This window comes from Poromitra crassiceps (assembly GCF_964638095.1).
Source record: "Poromitra crassiceps genome assembly, chromosome: 1".
In the NCBI taxonomy this organism is placed as follows: domain Eukaryota; kingdom Metazoa; phylum Chordata; class Actinopteri; order Beryciformes; family Melamphaidae; genus Poromitra; species Poromitra crassiceps.
This window is the reverse complement of record NC_139623.1, coordinates 90,397,532-90,416,774: the sequence shown is the minus strand read 5'-3', so window position 1 is coordinate 90,416,774 and position 19,243 is coordinate 90,397,532. Positions and strand designations below refer to the sequence as shown.

Here is a 19,243-nt window from a genome sequence, read left to right as displayed (position 1 = left end):
GTCCCGGACCTCCCCTACCTGACTTTTCCTAAAAGTGTCTGTATTATGAATTACACAAAATGCAAAGAAAATATGATAATTTTTTACCTAGAACGCCAATAGGTGGTCATTTTGATCTCACTGAATTTTTCAGGGTTCTAGGCCTATTTTTTTAGCCTATATTTTTGACATTTTGGTGTTGTTTTGTGTTGTGTTTTTAGCATGCATTTAGGTGGCATGTTGGAAGAGGTGGTTAAGGGCAGGAGAGGTTGTAAGCTTGGGAGAACAGGCAGGTTTTGAGTCAGGATTTAGAAGTGGGGAGTGAAGGTGAGCATATCATTTATCCTAGGGGGGACTGAGAAAACAAGGCCAGGTCGAAACCTGGCATAGGGCCGGTGCATGGTAAAATTTCCATTTCTGCACTGCATGGCGATGTCCTGTACCACCAACTATTTATACACAGACAAAACACAGCAATGAGATCCTTTAGATTTATTTCTAAATTCCGTTTTATTTTTTCCCCAATTATTATTTTTGCTTTTTCTTTCTGTCAGACAGCCTCTTCCACACTCAAACTGAAAAGCAAGCTGTGACATGATGTAAGGGTCCCACGCACCGCAATCCAAAACAGAATTATTTATCTGGACCTATTTTCCCAATTATGAAACCATTTAGGTTCTACAATAACTACGGTTACTTTAGATTTTAATAATTAGGCCTAATTCTTTTTTAATCTATTTCTGACAAATTGTACATTCCATGTTTTACAGTGAGTTAGTACACCTTTAGAAAACATACATTATGTACTGTGGCACCCCAGTGCCTCTGATAGAGGGAAATAGACCACAGCAGCGACCCTTCCCCCGAACCAGGCCACTGGGGAAGGTAATGGAGGACAGGTACCTCCCTAATTACCTGCTCACATGCTGGAACAGGAACAGGTGAGCTGCATCAGCAATTAACCATTGGGCTTTTAAGCAGAGGGCAAACAGAAAGGAAAGGAGAGACTCAGGACGACGGTGCTGGTGAAGGAGCTCTCCACCTGCCCCCTGGATGAACAGCGAGCTAAACCCTCCGGGTCGTGAGTAGAGAGCAACATGCTGAAGATTGTTTCATGTACTAATTATTGAAGATTGTTTAAAGAGCTACCTGCTGAAGATTGCTTAAAGAGCTACATGCTGAAGATTGTTTAAAGAGCTACACGCTGAAGATTGTTTAACGAGCTACAGGCTGAAGATTGTTTAAAGAGCTACACGCTGAAGATTGTTTAAAGAGCTAGAGGCTGAAGATTGTTTAAAGAGCTATGTGCTGAAGGCCCACAGCCAGTGCCTGGCCTAACCCCCCTATAACCAACCCTATCTCTGTTCTGCTCTCTCTCTCTTCAGGCCGAGTGAAGCCAGTACCCCGGACGGGAAGAACCTATGTTGCCTTATGTCCCCACCCCCACTCCCCTGTTAACACATTCAGTGCCACAGCGCTTCAGTAAAATTGTCTGGAGCCTGTGCCAGATTCACTTCCATTCAGTTGAAAACAGCTATATAATTTTTTCTATTATGGCTATATTAACGGGGCTGGACTTTAATGAAACATTGAACACTCCTGCTTCTTCCAAAGAAGAAATTTTGTTTCTAGACAGTTCCATTATGAAATTACAGCCTCTCAAAAAAGTGCACTTTCAAGGGTTTTCTGTCGTTTTTTTTTAGTTTCCAAGATATAGGCCCTTTTATGAATACCTTTTGCACTCTAATTTCGAGCACATTCACTGACTCTGGCTGGTGTTTTCTGATGTGGTGGCGTGTGGTGTGGTTTCTGTGAAGCCTGTGTGCCACACACCCCTCCCCCCCCCCCCCCCCCCTCCCCCCTCTCCCCTCTCTCCCCTCTCCACCTCTGAGCTGCGGGCTCCTCCCACACGCACAGTTTGTTTTCTCGTTTTTGCCCCGGACAGATCCCAGCGCCCATCAAGAAGGAAATGATGCGCGCTGGCAAACGCGACTGAACGAAAAGGCTTGCTTTCTAGGAAATCGTGTGGAGATAGATAGAAGCATAAGAGCTCAGTTGTGAGCGCGGATGCAGCCGAGCCCACTGTCCGCTGTAGACAGAGCAATATATACGGCTCTGGCTGAAGCATGCATCCGTTTCCACTTTGATCGCCGCTTTCTCCGCTGTCTCCTGTACAAAGTAAAGGATCTGAGGTGGGTGGAGCAGCTCCTGTGACGATGTTTAAGGTGGCGCCGTGTGATCCCTTGAAGGGATTCATGCTCACTGGCTAGGTACGACCTTAAACAGCAGAATTATGGAATAATATGAATTATGATTTTAGGACGTCCACAGACGTCCTTGGCACTCCTCGTTACTTTTTTTTAGGACGTCCACAGACGTCCTTGGCACTGAATGTGTTAATAAATATACGATTCTTTTTGGAACTTAAACTGGACTGTGGCTCTACTTATTGCTAATTGTTGCTTGAACTTAGCTCTCGCTAGGCCAGGCTCCCCACATATGGTGGAGAATGCAGGCAACCTGAGCCAGCGCCATTGAAGTTCAAACAAACAATTAGAAATAAGGAAAAAAAAAAAAAAAAAAAAAAATGGATGGAGCTGTTAATGCCCTCCTGCAGGGGCAGGCGGCGCTTCAGGAAGCCCTAACTGAGCTCTGTAAAGCCACTCAAGCTACGCCATCGACAGTAAACCCCAGGGGGTTGCTCACCAAATTAACGGGAGATGATGAGGTCGAGGCCTATTTGGAAGTGTTTGAGAGGACGGCCCAGCGAGAGAAATGGCCCTTTCCAGACTGGGGAGGAATCCTGGCCCCGTTCCTGACGGGGGAAGCGCAGAAGGCCTGCCGGGACTTATCTGGGACAGAGGCCGCAGACTATAAACTCCTCAAAACGGCGATCCTGGCCCAGTATGGCTACAGTCTTCCAGCAAGGGCCCAGCGGTTTCACCAGTGGTCGTATGATGCAAGCCTGCCAGCACGGGCTCAAGTAGCCAGCCTGAAACGCCTAGCCCGGAGTTGGCTAGTAGAGGGAGACGGCCCCACCCTCATGGAGCGGCTAGTACTCGACCGGTGTGTGCGAGCCCTCCCCCAAGATGCTAAGAGGTATGTGGCACAACAAGGCCCGGGGAGCCTGGAGGTCTTGGTAGCCCTACTGGAGAATCATCAGGTCACGGGTGAGATGATGCGGTCTACCCGACGGGATTCCCCACGAGGGGCCATGGGGCCAACCGAGCACGAGAGGGAAGCTCCACGAGAACTGACACAACCCATGCTGGCCCGGCTTCAACCTGAGCGGCGAAGACCAGGGAGTGACCGTGACACTCGGCGGTGCTTTTCCTGCGGAAAGGAGGGCCACCTCTCCTGGAGCTGCCCCGGCCGAGAGGAGAGTATGCCAACGGAGGGAACCTCAGGGGGCCCCACCCATGCCTGTCACTACCTCACCACCTGCTGGGCCCATGAAGATATCCAGCCACCCATGTTTCCAGTGAAAGTGGCTGGGAGGGACACTGAGGCGCTACTTGACTCCGGAAGCATGATCTCCCTGGTTCGGCCTGAGTTTGCAGGAACTCCAACGGGTGAGTCCATTGCGGTCTCTTGTATTCATGGGGATGTTAGGAACTATCCGACTGCTGACATCACCCTACATACCCCCCGGGGCCCGTGTAATATAACCGTGGGAGTGGTCGAAAAACTCCCGGTGCCAGTCCTGGTGGGGAGAGACTGCCCGGTGTTCCGCCAGTACTGGGAGGAAGGCCCAGCTCGTGGGGCAAAGAGTTCGGCTGGGCGTAGGACAAGTCGCCGGAGAAGTGGGGCTCCTCAACCGGTCTGGGCAGCGGTCAGGGGCGAAACCAGCCCAGCTCCCCCAGAGACCTCTTCCGATGAGCGTGACGAACCCCTGGGGGCTGAAACCACGGTTACGGCAGACGAGGCCCCAGCGGTACCAAGGCTAGAGGGGAGCGTAACCGGGTCGGAGGAAGTCTTCTCGGAGTTCCCCCAGGCCGAGTTGCCCACCCAGGGGAGTCCAGGGCGATATGGAACGGCCCAGCTGCTAGACCCCAACCTGGCGCAAGCATGGAGAGATGTCGTGGAAGTGGAGGGAGTCCCACAAGACACGGTGAGTGAAGTCACCCATCCACACTTCATGATAAGAGCCGGACTATTGTATCGTGTTGTCAAAGTACGGGAAGAAATATGCGAACAGCTGTTGGTCCCTAAACCCTATGTGTCCAAGGTGCTGTACCTCGCCCACTCCCATGTCCTGGGGGCACACCTGGGGGCGGAGAAGACTTACGACCGCATCGTGAGCCGTTTCTTCTGGCCCGGGGTAAAGCGAGCAGTTCAGGACTACTGCCGACACTGCGCAGAGTGTCAGAAGACCGGGCCGAAGGTGACGTATCGTAACCCGTTGATCCCTCTGCCAATAATCGAAACCCCTTTCAGCAGGATCGCCATGGACATCGTCGGACCCCTGCCGAAGTCCAGCCGAGGACACCGATACCTCCTGGTGATCCTGGACTATGCCACCCGCTACCCAGAGGCAATTCCTCTGCGGGCCGCCACTGGGAAGGCGATTGCCCGTGAACTGCTCATGCTCTTCAGCCGGGTAGGGATTGCCAATGAAATTTTGACGGACCAAGGGTCCTGTTTCATGTCGGGTTTAATGAAAGAGATGTGCAAGTTGCTGAAAGTAAAACAGCTGAGGACCTCCGTCTACCACCCTCAGACGGACGGCCTTGTAGAAAGATTTAACCGTACCCTAAAGCAGATGTTGCGCAAGGTCATTGAGGTGGATGGGAAAAATTGGGACCAATTATTACCATATGTCCTTTTTGCCGTCCGAGAGGTTCCTCAGAGCTCGACAGGGTTCTCACCCTTCGAGCTGCTGTATGGTCGGAGGCCACGAGGGCTGCTGGATCTGGCAAAGGAGACCTGGGAGCAGCAACCGTCCCCCCACCACTCTGTCATCGAACATGTGGAACAGATGCAGCAACGGATGTCTCAGGTATGGCCCCTGGTTCGGGAACACATGCAGAAGGCCCAGGTGGCCCAGGCCAGGGTGTACAACCGAGGCGCCCAGGTCAGAGAGTTCCAACCAGGAGACAAGGTGATGGTTTTGATACCCACCAACGAGTGTAAATTCTTGGCTAAGTGGCACGGACCCTATGAGGTGATGGAGCGCATCGGCCTCGTCAACTATAAGGTCCGACAGCCAGGCAGAAGAAAAACCCAGCAGAACTACCATATCAACCTGTTGAAACAGTGGTTTGAACCCCCGGGGCCTCCAATGCATGCCCTTTCTGTCCAGGTGGAGGTCCCAGCTGAACCAGAAATAAAAAGGGGAGAGAATCTCTCCTCCCGCCAGAATCAAGAGCTAACGGAGTTGCTGCACCGAAACCGAGAGGTGTTTTTGGACCTACCCGGGCGGACATCAGTTATCGCCCATGACATCGTGACAGAGCCAGGCAAGAAGGTGAGGCTACGGCCCTACCGTATTCCCGAGGCTCGGCGGGAAGCCGTCAAGGTGGAGGTGAGAAAGATGTTAGAGCTGGGGGTGATAGAGGAATCGAACAGTGCTTGGAGCAGCCCCATTGTGCTTGTCCCCAAGCCAGATACCTCCCTCAGGTTCTGCAATGATTTTCGTAAACTCAATGAGATTTCACTGTTTGATGCTTACCCCATGCCCAGAGTCGATGAGCTGCTCGAGAGGTTGGGACCAGCCCGGTTCATCAGCACGCTAGACCTGACCAAAGGGTACTGGCAGGTGCCCCTGACCCCACGGGCTAAGGAGAAAACGGCCTTCTCTACTCCGGAGGGCCTGTTCCAGTACACCGTCATGCCATTCGGAGTCCACGGAGCTCCGGCCACCTTCCAAAGGTTGATGGACAAGGTCCTGCGGCCTCATCAAGCCTATGCTGCGGCCTACTTGGATGATGTGGTGATCCACAGCAGTAACTGGAAGGACCACTTGACTCGGCTGGATGGGGTACTGAGGGCCCTCGGCGAGGCGGGCCTGAAGGCCAATGCTGCCAAATGTCGGTTGGCCTTGGAAGAAGCCGACTACCTGGGATACACAGTCGGTCGAGGGAATGTCAAACCTCAGGCAAGGAAGGTGGAGGCCATCACTACCTGGCCCCAACCCCAAACCAAAAGGCAAGTGAAAACCTTTTTGGGCTTGGTGGGGTATTATCGACAGTTCATTCCCAACTTTGCCACGATGGCAGCCCCTCTTCATGAACTGACCCGGAAGAACCTGTCAAACCAGGTAAAGTGGACAGCAGAGGCAGAGGCCGCCTTCCTGTCCCTTCGACAGACTCTCTGTGGGGAACCGATTTTGACAACCCCAGATTTTTCAAAACCATTTCTCTTACAGACCGATGCCTCGGAGGTGGGTGTTGGTGCCGTATTGTCCCAGATCCAGGATGGAGCGGAACACCCCCTCACCTACATTAGCCGTAAGCTTTTAAGCCATGAGAAGAACTACGCAACGGTGGAAAAAGAGTGTCTGGCAGTCAGGTGGGCAATGGAAAAACTGAAGTATTATTTATTGGGCAGAAAGTTCACCCTCGTCACAGATCATGCCCCGTTAAAATGGATGTCTGTGAACAAAGAGAAGAATGCTCGTGTAACCCGTTGGTTTTTGGAGCTGCAGAACTTCCACTTTCAGGTGGAGCATCGGGCCGGGAGACTCCATGGGAATGCGGATGCCTTGTCAAGGAGGGAGGACTGCCTATGGACCAGCGCTCCCTGCAGTGGCGTGGAGCTGGGGAGAGGGATATGTGGCACCCCAGTGCCTCTGATAGAGGGAAATAGACCACAGCAGCGACCCTTCCCCCGAACCAGGCCACTGGGGAAGGTAATGGAGGACAGGTACCTCCCTAATTACCTGCTCACATGCTGGAACAGGAACAGGTGAGCTGCATCAGCAATTAACCATTGGGCTTTTAAGCAGAGGGCAAACAGAAAGGAAAGGAGAGACTCAGGACGACGGTGCTGGTGAAGGAGCTCTCCACCTGCCCCCTGGATGAACAGCGAGCTAAACCCTCCGGGTCGTGAGTAGAGAGCAACATGCTGAAGATTGTTTCATGTACTAATTATTGAAGATTGTTTAAAGAGCTACCTGCTGAAGATTGCTTAAAGAGCTACATGCTGAAGATTGTTTAAAGAGCTACACGCTGAAGATTGTTTAACGAGCTACAGGCTGAAGATTGTTTAAAGAGCTACACGCTGAAGATTGTTTAAAGAGCTAGAGGCTGAAGATTGTTTAAAGAGCTATGTGCTGAAGGCCCACAGCCAGTGCCTGGCCTAACCCCCCTATAACCAACCCTATCTCTGTTCTGCTCTCTCTCTCTTCAGGCCGAGTGAAGCCAGTACCCCGGACGGGAAGAACCTATGTTGCCTTATGTCCCCACCCCCACTCCCCTGTTAATAAATATACGATTCTTTTTGGAACTTAAACTGGACTGTGGCTCTACTTATTGCTAATTGTTGCTTGAACTTAGCTCTCGCTAGGCCAGGCTCCCCACAGTACGCACAAGTACGCACCTTCAGTCTATGCAAACTGTACACAGTGCACACAGTTTCCAATCACACAACATGCATCCATAGCTTACACACATGAAAACAACGATGTTTTGCGTTCTACATTAATTAAATGAAGACATTACCGTTTGGCAGCTTGCTTTGTTTGTATGATAGATAGGTATTGGCCAAGTATATAAACATTTAAGAGCGAAGACTTTCAGGAAGTGACACAGAGCTCTCTCTCTCTCTCTCTCTCTGGACTAGAGAGAGAGAGAGAGGAGAGAGAGAGAGAGAGAGAGAGAGAGAGAGAGAGCGAGAGCGAACACAGCACACGGTGGGAGGGAGACAGAAGCGCTGTGCACTCGAAGTGGCAGAGCAGAGATTAGTCTCGTCGGCGGTGTGTAGAAACCTCTCCTCTGCCTGCTGCGGCGCTGTGTGTGTGTGTGTGTGTGTGTGTGTGTGCGCGCGTGCAGACAGATGACCGTCAGTACGCTATGCGCGCAGCAACACAGCTGATGTAGATGCAGCCAATTGTGCTCTGGAACTTTTTGCCATTTTTCGCCATAAATGTTCGTAAAGTGGCACTTATTGAAACCTACTACCCTGCTTGTAGGCATCAAAAGTCATCAGAAATTAATTTAGTGATGAAATAAAACTTTAAATTGTAAAAAACTTTCCGGAGCTTATGGCGTCTTCTCTGCTTCTGTGCCTCTGCTTATGCCGAAATGCATGCTGGGAGTGTGGAAAGACATTTAGAACCTGAATCGGTGCTCAAATATGCAAATCGGCGACAGAGTCGAATGTAGGGATCCTGGCTGTGCATGCACAACCGGCCCCAAAAATGAGGGAGGGGAGCGCGAATGAACAAGCAGGAATGACGGTGAGCAACCTGCAGCACAGAGCTGTCCACGGTGCTGATCACCATGGCAACAGTAAACAATCAACGATGTAGAAGAAAGTGAAGGCGCGCATAGCCAGACACAAATGTATGCTGCACGGCGGCAGCTTTAAAAATTCATATTATAGGCCTACACATAACACATAGCCAATAAGATCAATCTCAAATGTATGCTGCACGGCGGCAGCTTTAAAAACTCATATTATACACATAACACATAGCCAATAAGATCAATCTCAAATGTATGCTGCACGGCGGCAGCTTAAAAAAACATATTATACACATAACAAACACATAGCCAATAAGCCCAATCTCAAAAGATAAACATAATATTGTCTTACCTTTAGCACCTGCCTCCCACAACTCCAAACGTGGCCTTTCTCTCTGGGTTGGCACTGATGAATGTCTTTATCAGGGCATTGGTGTCCAGGCTGTCCAAAATATCGCCATGCACATGCATCAAAGCGAAGTGCGTCAGTCTTTTTTGCGTCATTGTTGTGCGTAAATATGTCTTGAGACGGCGCAGAGCGGAAAATGTCCTCTCCGACGAAGCAGCGGAGATGGGGAGATTAGGCAAAGCTTTATGAGGTTTTCAGTTTCTTTGAAAAGAGACCTTGTTTGTGGATGGAGTTTAGCCATCATTGTAGATATGTCTTTTAATTACAGTGTCATCACGGGTGCTATATCCCCGAAAAGCAATCCCCTTATTTCTCAGGAAGCACACAGACCTGAACATCAGCTCCAACACATGCCTTGCTGTTCCCTGAGCTTCAGATAAAAGAGCATTAATTGGGGTGTTTTGTATAGAGCTGCGATTTTCTGTATGGCATCACTGTGAACCTTTGACTTCTCATGCTCATTGAATTTCTCTGTGGCCTTCCTCCAGTTTGTGAAGCCTCCCTTGACAAATCTGCTGTCCATCCGTACATTATCTTCGTTGATTAGACGTTTCTCCACCGCTTTTACACAGCTAAAACAGACAGCGCAATCACCTTCCTCGATATAATGCAGCCATTTCCATTTGTTGAACCAGTTAGCATTGAATGATCATTGAAAATTGAAATTCCGTTTTATTTTTTCCCCAATTATTATTTTTGCTTTTTTTTTCTGTCAGACAGCCTCTTCCACACTCAAACTGAAAAGCAAGCTGTGACATGATGTAAGGGTCCCACGCACCGCAATCCAAAACAGAATTATTTATCTGGACCTATTTTCCCAATTATGAAACCATTTAGGTTCTACAATAACTACGGTTACTTTAGATTTTAATAATTAGGCCTAATTCTTTTTTAATCTATTTCTGACAAATTGTACATTCCATGTTTTACAGTGAGTTAGTACACCTTTAGAAAACATACATTATGTACGCACAAGTACGCACCTTCAGTCTATGCAAACTGTACACAGTGCACACAGTTTCCAATCACACAACATGCATCCATAGCTTACACACATGAAAACAACGATGTTTTGCGTTCTACATTAATTAAATGAAGACATTACCGTTTGGCAGCTTGCTTTGTTTGTATGATAGATAGGTATTGGCCAAGTATATAAACATTTAAGAGCGAAGACTTTCAGGAAGTGACACAGAGCTCTCTCTCTCTCTCTCTCTGGACTAGAGAGAGAGAGAGAGGAGAGAGAGAGAGAGAGAGAGAGAGAGAGAGAGAGAGAGAGAGCGAGAGCGAACACAGCACACGGTGGGAGGGAGACAGAAGCGCTGTGCACTCGAAGTGGCAGAGCAGAGATTAGTCTCGTCGGCGGTGTGTAGAAACCTCTCCTCTGCCTGCTGCGGCGCTGTGTGTGTGTGTGTGTGTGTGTGTGTGCGCGCGTGCAGACAGATGACCGTCAGTACGCTATGCGCGCAGCAACACAGCTGATGTAGATGCAGCCAATTGTGCTCTGGAACTTTTTGCCATTTTTCGCCATAAATGTTCGTAAAGTGGCACTTATTGAAACCTACTACCCTGCTTGTAGGCATCAAAAGTCATCAGAAATTAATTTAGTGATGAAATAAAACTTTAAATTGTAAAAAACTTTCCGGAGCTTATGGCGTCTTCTCTGCTTCTGTGCCTCTGCTTATGCCGAAATGCACGCTGGGAGTGTGGAAAGACATTTAGAACCTGAATCGGTGCTCAAATATGCAAATCGGCGACAGAGTCGAATGTAGGGGTCCTGGCTGTGCATGCACAACCGGCCCCAAAAATGAGGGAGGGGAGCGCGAATGAACAAGCAGGAATGACGGTGAGCAACCTGCAGCACAGAGCTGTCCACGGTGCTGATCACCATGGCAACAGTAAACAATCAACGATGTAGAAGAAAGTGAAGGCGCGCATAGCCAGACACAAATGTATGCTGCACGGCGGCAGCTTTAAAAATTCATATTATAGGCCTACACATAACACATAGCCAATAAGATCAATCTCAAATGTATGCTGCACGGCGGCAGCTTTAAAAACTCATATTATACACATAACACATAGCCAATAAGATCAATCTCAAATGTATGCTGCACGGCGGCAGCTTAAAAAAACATATTATACACATAACAAACACATAGCCAATAAGCCCAATCTCAAAAGATAAACATAATATTGTCTTACCTTTAGCACCTGCCTCCCACAACTCCAAACGTGGCCTTTCTCTCTGGGTTGGCACTGATGAATGTCTTTATCAGGGCATTGGTGTCCAGGCTGTCCAAAATATCGCCATGCACATGCATCAAAGCGAAGTGCGTCAGTCTTTTTTGCGTCATTGTTGTGCGTAAATATGTCTTGAGACGGCGCAGAGCGGAAAATGTCCTCTCCGACGAAGCAGCGGAGATGGGGAGATTAGGCAAAGCTTTATGAGGTTTTCAGTTTCTTTGAAAAGAGACCTTGTTTGTGGATGGAGTTTAGCCATCATTGTAGATATGTCTTTTAATTACAGTGTCATCACGGGTGCTATATCCCCGAAAAGCAATCCCCTTATTTCTCAGGAAGCACACAGACCTGAACATCAGCTCCAACACATGCCTTGCTGTTCCCTGAGCTTCAGATAAAAGAGCATTAATTGGGGTGTTTTGTATAGAGCTGCGATTTTCTGTATGGCATCACTGTGAACCTTTGACTTCTCATGCTCATTGAATTTCTCTGTGGCCTTCCTCCAGTTTGTGAAGCCTCCCTTGACAAATCTGCTGTCCATCCGTACATTATCTTCGTTGATTAGACGTTTCTCCACCGCTTTTACACAGCTAAAACAGACAGCGCAATCACCTTCCTCGATATAATGCAGCCATTTCCATTTGTTGAACCAGTTAGCATTGAATGATCGGGAAAACGTTTCTTTTCCAAATTTCCTTCCAGGAAAACTGTAGTTGTCTGGTTGGTGCGGTGCGACTGCCTCAGAAATGTTAGCAGTTTGGCCTGGTGTTGCTGCTGGTTGTGGTGGACGTTGTGCTGGAGCGACATCGGCTTGAATTGGACTTGGAGGGGCATGGCGCTGTCAATACGCTCCCCGTCATCGAACGCTGGGCCTGGAGCTGGCGCTTGGGAGGCCGAGGCTGCGGCTGAGTGCGGCTGCCAGCCGAGGAGGGCAGCAGGTGACGCCGCAGGTGGATGCACCTCTGCCGCTACGGAAGTGCTGGTGCTCGGACTTGGCTCCGAGTCTGCGTCCGCTTGGCCCGCCAACTCGCTTAACCTCCGTTTGTTTTGTTGAGGCTTTGCAAAAAAGTCAGAAATTCGCTTTTGCGCCATTTCGTCAGCTTTCTGTGAAGTCTGCTACGTAGCTACATGCCTGTGACAACAGCTAGCTGTGATTACAGTAGTAGCCCCTCCCTTCCTGACATAGTGACCTTACGCTGAACTTGCAATTGTTGTTGCTGTTTTATTTGAACTTTGTATCTTTTAATTTGTTTCCATTAGTGTCTACAATGAATGTTAATGCAATTGCATTAATTTTATTTATTTTTATATATATTTTGTAACTTTATTTCGTTTTGGGTAGGCAAAATATTATTTTCGGTCCTGCCAGCAGGGGGTGCTGGCGCACCTGTAGCACCGGTGTCATGCCGAGTTTTGCACCCCCGCCGAGAATTGCATCCCCATTTTCTGGGAGCATATTCATTATTCATACGGAAACTTAACTGTTTAAAAATGATATAATTGTCTGGGTAGACGTGATCTCCAAGCCACTTCCCGCGGTTATGAAGGTGAGTCTCTGACAGTCTGGGGGAGGGAGTTCCAAAGTCAGGTGCAGCTCTTGAGAATGCTCGATCTCCAAAGCTCTTAAGTTTGGATGGTGGAACGTGAGGGGAACAGTGATGAGGATTCGGGTTGGGCGGTATGGGAGAAGGAGGTCAGTCAGATAAGGGGGGGGGGGCTAGGCTATGGAGGGCTTTGAAGGTGAGGAGGAGTAGTTTGAAGTCAATGCGTTCTTTGATGGGGAGCCAGTGGAGAGAGTGGAGAACAGGAGTGATGTGGTCATGGGTTTTGTCTTATATGAAATGCATTAATTTCTCAATTGGTAATTATCATGAGAGATTAGTTTGGTAACCTGACGCTGCCAGATGGACCGGCATGTGAACACAACTTCCTCCATTACAGCAGCAGTTGCCAGTGCAGCATGGAGGGAGCCGCTGGCCAGAGGAGTCCCACCCTGCCACAGTGTAGCTTCTCCACCTCCACCCCCACCCTGCCACAGTGCAGCTTCTCCACCTCCACCCCCACCCTGCCACAGTGCAGCTTCTCCACCTCCACCCTGGCCTTCGACCAGAGCTTCACCACAACCGCCAGAGGAATACTGCTGCTGGCCCAAATAGTAAGTATTTAAAACATATAAAAACATGGAAGTTGCTGGAAGCGGTTTGTTCTTGTTGTTGGCTGTAAGAAAACTACAAGAGACTGGGTCATTGCCAGTGTTCAGCAATGACCCCCCTCATCACAGCTCGCACAGGTCTGACTGGAACAGTAAGTTTTGACACAGTTCTCAAATGTCAAAGTTACAGCTGGCAACTAAATTCAAGTTTGAAAGTCCGTATTTTATAATTGTCACATTTGTTATTGGTGCTTCGCTATTGGAAAACTAACCATAACCCTAACCCACTAACCCTAGCCCTAACCCTACTGGATATTTAACAGTGTCACAATACACATTTTATTATGTCATCAATTCGGTTGTTCAGCAATCAATCATGTTGATAATTATCTGGGGTATTAATAACCAACTAAATTACATAAAGGCTTTTATTTATGAGTGTATACATTTTACACACACACACCTAGACAGGTGCATCTCTGTCTCTATTTAGATTAGGACGTTTACAGTCACTATACTGTACAGAGCTACACAGATGAAGACAAATTTGGTGTTAGAGAAAGAAATAAGTGGTTTTTAACACTCAAATCAGATGTGTCATAACAGACATACATCCAGTTATTGCTATCCTTTTGTATGATACAGAAATATATAGGAGGAACTGAGAGATAAATGGATTTACCACTGTGACATTTCCATGACTGTATTTGAAAGTCATTCCTTCTTTAGACCCTGTGGCAGATCTACGTACAGACAGACGGATTAAAATCCTCTGTTTTCTGTGAAAGGAGGAAGTTGACCCAAAACACAAGCAAATGAACTCTTCCTCTCTCTCCCTTATTGTGTCTCTTCCTTCCCATAGCAGCTGTGGGAAGATTTCAGGCTAGAGTTTCTCTAAATACAGTCTGGCTGGCTGCCATGCAGAGTGTAAGGCATGCTGGATTACATGGGGCATTAGTAGAGTAATCTGATTACAAACCATTGTAATGTATTGTTTTGTAACCAAACAAACCAACAAACAACCAACCAAACAAACAAACAAACAAACAACCAAACAACCAACCAACCAACCAGACAAACAACCAACCAAACAACCAACCAACCAACCAACCAACCAGACAAACAACCAACCAAACAAACAACCAACCAAACAAACAAACAACCAACCAAACAAACAAACAAACAAACAACCAAACAAACAACCAAACAAACAAACAACCAACCAAACAAACAACCAACCAAACAAACAAACAAACAAACAAACAACCAAACAAACAAACAACCAAACAAACAACCAACCAAACAACCAACCAACCAACCAGACAAACAACCAACCAAACAAACAACCAACCAAACAAACAACCAACCAAACAAACAACCAACCAACCAAACAACCAACCAACCAACCAGACAAACAACCAACCAAACAAACAACCAAACAAACAAACAACCAACCAAACAAACAACCAACCAAACAAACAACCAACCAACCAAACAAACAACCAACCAAACAAACAACCAACCAACCAACCAAACAACCAACCAACCAACCAGACAAACAACCAACCAAACAAACAACCAACCAAACAAACAACCAACCAAACAAACAACCAACCAACCAAACAACCAACCAACCAACCAGACAAACAACCAACCAAGCAAACAACCAACCAAACAAACAACCAACCAAACAAACAACCAACCAAACAAACAACCAACCAACCAAACAACCAACCAACCAACCAGACAAACAACCAACCAAACAAACAACCAACCAACCAAACAAACAACCAACCAAACAAACAAACAAACAAACAAACAGTTGTTTATTTGCAAATCACTCACCAATACCAGAAAATGCATTCAGATTGTGTGATTATAGTCATTAGAATAATTGTATACACCTTGAAGTCACAGGTAATATTGACTGTAGATGTTCATAAATCTATTCAGGTTACAATGTGGAAACACGCTTGATATGCTGCACTAAACAAAGTAATCCACTCAATGACATGACTGATACAATTTGAAGTAACAATACTGCCTGTCAATGGATTGCATTGTGAGGGTAATCTTGCCAGTAATCTTTCACACCAGAAAGTGTTTTCTTCCTGTCACATGAAACATCCTGCAGAGAAGTCTTTTGTTGAGACAGGAAGGGCGGCTATGGAATACTGTAGGTAGGAAAGAGTTATTCACAAAAGCAACGAGCAACACTTTGATTCAATGGAGATGGGCAGCATTTCCTGCAGGGGATATGATGATCATTAACTGGGACAGAATTAATCAGGGGACTATTTTCGGTGCTATGGAACTGCTTTCCTGAGATCACAAAAGTCTTATCTTTACTAAGTCTTTAGTAAGTTGTTTTGTGGAAAACATTGGCTGGCATGATGCATGATGCATTGCCATTTGTTTGTTTGTTGTGTTTTTTCCTTTCTCAGATTTCCTTGTTTGCTCCCCAGTTGTACTTGGCCAATTAGGCCAATTAAGCTGCCAGGTCCTTGCGTCACCCCTTCTGCCAATCTGGGGAGAGTTAACTAGCCCATACTTCCACCGATACATGTGCAGTCGTCAGCTGCTTCTTTTCACCTGACGGCGAGGTGTTCGGCAGGATGTAGCGCGTGGGAGGATCACGCTATCCCCCCAGTTCCCCTTAATCCTCAATAAACTATATTTGTACAGACACACTAAGCAGGTGCTTTAATTATCAGATCTGCCTTGAGCACCAACAAGTCTCAATCCTCTCCTCTCCTCTCCTCTCCTCTCCTCTCCTCTCCTCTCCTCTCCTCTCCTCTCCTCTCCTCTCCTCCCCTCTCCTCTTGCAGGTCTGTGGTCTGTTAGTGTGGGTTCTGGTTGGAGGCACGGAGTATGCCCATGTGCCCGCTCTCTGCTGGGTGATGTTTGTGGCCGTCTTGTACTGGGTGCTGACCACCTTGCTGTTTATCATTTACCTCACTGCAGCCCACAGCAGGATACCGCAGGTTCCCTGGACTACAGTGGTAATGCATGCACACATGCGCGCACGCACGCGCACACACACACACACACACACACACACACACACACACACACACACACACACACACACACACACACACACACACACACACACACACACACACACACACACACACACACACACACACACACAGAGTTATAATAGCTCTGTCTCTCTGGCTGTCTAGGTTTGGTCACTCCCTTACTGCCTTCCTGTCTCTCCTCCAGTCTCTGTGTGTTAACAGTAGTGCTGCAGTCCTGTATCTGGTGGCAGCAGCAGTAGATGTTTTCTCAGTCAGTCAGGCCATCAGCGGGCACCACAACTACAACTGCTGGGCAGCATCCACAGTAAGGACACTCCTGTCAATAGAGAGGCAAAGTGATCGCCTACTTCCTGCATCAGCACTGTACCAGAGATTTTCATCTTTTTTTTTCATTTTCATCATTTAATAAAATGCTTATAAAAAATAGTTTTACTTTGTCAAACCAAACGGTTCAGCTATATTTAGATTTGGGAGAGACCACAGAACATTTCACTCCGACCAAAACTTGAAAAAATTACATCGAAAAAATATTTTCTTTAAATCCGCAATTTTTTTAACATTTTGCTCCGAGTGAGTTCTATTGTCTCTCCCGATTCTAAAAATATATGAACCATTTGGTTTGAACAAGTAAAACTATTTTTATAAGCATTTTACAAAATGTCTATGGGAAAATAATGGTGCATGAAAATCTCTGGTACAGTGCTGAAGCAGGAAGTAGGTGGTCACTTTGCCTCTCTACTGTATATTCTGAGTCAAGATAGTACAATGCCATCTTCCTCTCATTCATTTCTTCCCTCTTGTTCTTTTTCTACCCCTCACTCTCCTCAGTTCTTTGCTTTTTTGACACTGTGCTACGCAGGCAATAGCTAGGCCTACCTGAGCTACCGTGCCTGGAGAGCCACAGAAGAAGAGCAGTAGTTCCTTTACTTCCTGTTTAAGTGAAGTGTTCAACAGAGAGTGACCAGACTTCAGACCGTGGCGAGGTTGATTCTCTTTCAGTGCAATAACATCAAAACATTATAGATTTGCATTGACTTGCCTTCTTCTTTGATCAGATATGACAACTGTCTTATATTTGATTTCTTTTTTAAGTAGCCAATAGACAATCCATAGTGCAGTCAACTGTCTGTCTCCAATTCTGTACCCAATTTAGCAATAATGTTCAGTGCATTTTAACTGAAAAACTGCATCAGCTGGAACAAATAAAGAATGGCTTTATAGGCATGCAGTGGAAGAAGTCCAAAATCAGACTTTTTCCCCCCTTTCCTAGCTTCCAAATCATTTGACATGTTATAATCATGATGCCTTTGTTCTTTTTTGTACTGAATTTTGTATAATTGCCAAAATATTGTGGTCCCATGAAGTGAAATAAATATGAATGATCGGGCCCGGAGCCAGGTTTTGAGAAATACCGAGGTCATTTTAGCGCGGTGTGTGGGGCCCAGGGGGGGCTGTGCCTCCCCGGTTAGAATTTTTTGTCAATTTTAAAGTAAAATGCTTCAATCTGGTGCACTTTGAGAGCAAAATTAAGAGGCTAGATCTATAAAGAACTACAGACATCATGTTAGATTAATATCCTCTATACTGTGCTGTTGCTTTAAAATGATACAAAAAATAAATGTCTCCCCATAATAATATATATACTGCATACAGGTCACATGGCAGAATCCTGCTCAATTAAATACAATGGGCCATCTACACAAACACACTTACAGGGGAGTTACTTACCCATTCACTTCAATAGAACTGTCCCCAAAGTCTAGCCCCAATCTAGCCCCAATGCCAAATTTAAACGTTGTGGTGAGTTATGTCTCTTCCTTCTATATACTGTAGCACACAGAGAGGAAGCAAATTGTTGCATTTCTGATCAACTGTCATATATCATGTTATTTATGAGGGCTTTAAAACTGGTCTAGATCTGGGGTCTGGGGCTATTTAAATAAAAAAAAAAAAGAAAATTGGGTGAAAATACCGAGGTCATGACCTCGGTGTCCTCAATGGTAGTTACGGGCAGGGCCGATTTTACCAACGGGCTTACCGGGGCTGAAGCCCCGGGGCCCGGGGCATCAAGGGGCCCTATTTACTTTTTTTTTTTTTTTTTTTTTTACTAAATAATAATAATACTAAATAATAATAATAAAAGTGCTTGTTGTTACATCTCAGTGGCAATGTTTTCTTTCCAATCAGGCTGTTTATGAAAGAACATGATGGCTAAACCTACAGTTTGTGTTTGTAAGTTAGAATGGGGGTAGGTGGCGCAGTCGGTAGCGCTGTCGCCTCACAGTTAGAAGGTCCTGAGTTTGATTCTCGCCTGTGACACTGTGAGCGCTGTGGTTGTGTTCCCCCCCATATCTTCAGTGCCTACTGCCCAGGTGGGGTATCTCGTCGTAAGGGCCTTTCTCTCTGTGTGGAGTTTGCATGTTCTCCCAGTACCCCCCAGGGGGTTCCTCCGTATATAACCCCCCCACTAAAAACATGCAGAAGATCAGATCGTCATCGTCATCCGACCAGTGACGACAACACCCGAAGTTGGTCCCCGGGCGCTGTACGAGAAAGCGACCACTGCTCCTGGCCTGCCCCTCGGAGGAAAGGATATGCCTGAATGGGTTAAATGCAGAGGACACTTTTCACCGGCCACCGTCAGCATGAGTGTGTTGTGGCCGCATGCATGTATTGTGGTGTTCGTGTGACAATAAAAGACGGGCTTGTCCGTTACGAGAGTTTTTTTTTTTTTTTTTTATGCTGACAGGAGAGCAGGTGGTGACATGAAAGTTAGTGAGAAAAGGAGAAGATACTGAATAATGACATCACAACAGTATAATCCTAATGTTGATTTAAAATGAGATATTCCTTTAAATCCGGCTAAAAAACGTTAAAAAAAAACACTCAAATTTTTTTCGGCCATACAACATACAACACCATACAACACTCCCTTCCGCTTGAGGGGGGGGGGGCCCTGCAGAGATGAATAGCCCCAGGGCCCATGAAGTGTAAAATCGGCCCTGGTTAC

The 19,243-nt window shown here is 46.9% G+C and overlaps 1 protein-coding gene across 1 annotated transcript; it reads left to right on the top strand.

Annotated features, from left to right (window-relative positions):
• Positions 1 to 12,997: 12,997 nt before the first annotated feature.
• On the top strand, positions 12,998 to 17,151 carry cmtm8b (CKLF-like MARVEL transmembrane domain containing 8b; the record flags this gene model as incomplete). Its single annotated transcript, XM_083661977.1, is given in 5 exon segments — positions 12,998 to 13,192; positions 16,018 to 16,191; positions 16,418 to 16,537; positions 17,062 to 17,100; positions 17,104 to 17,151. Coding segments are annotated over 5 exon segments (576 nt in total).
• Positions 17,152 to 19,243: the final 2,092 nt, after the last annotated feature.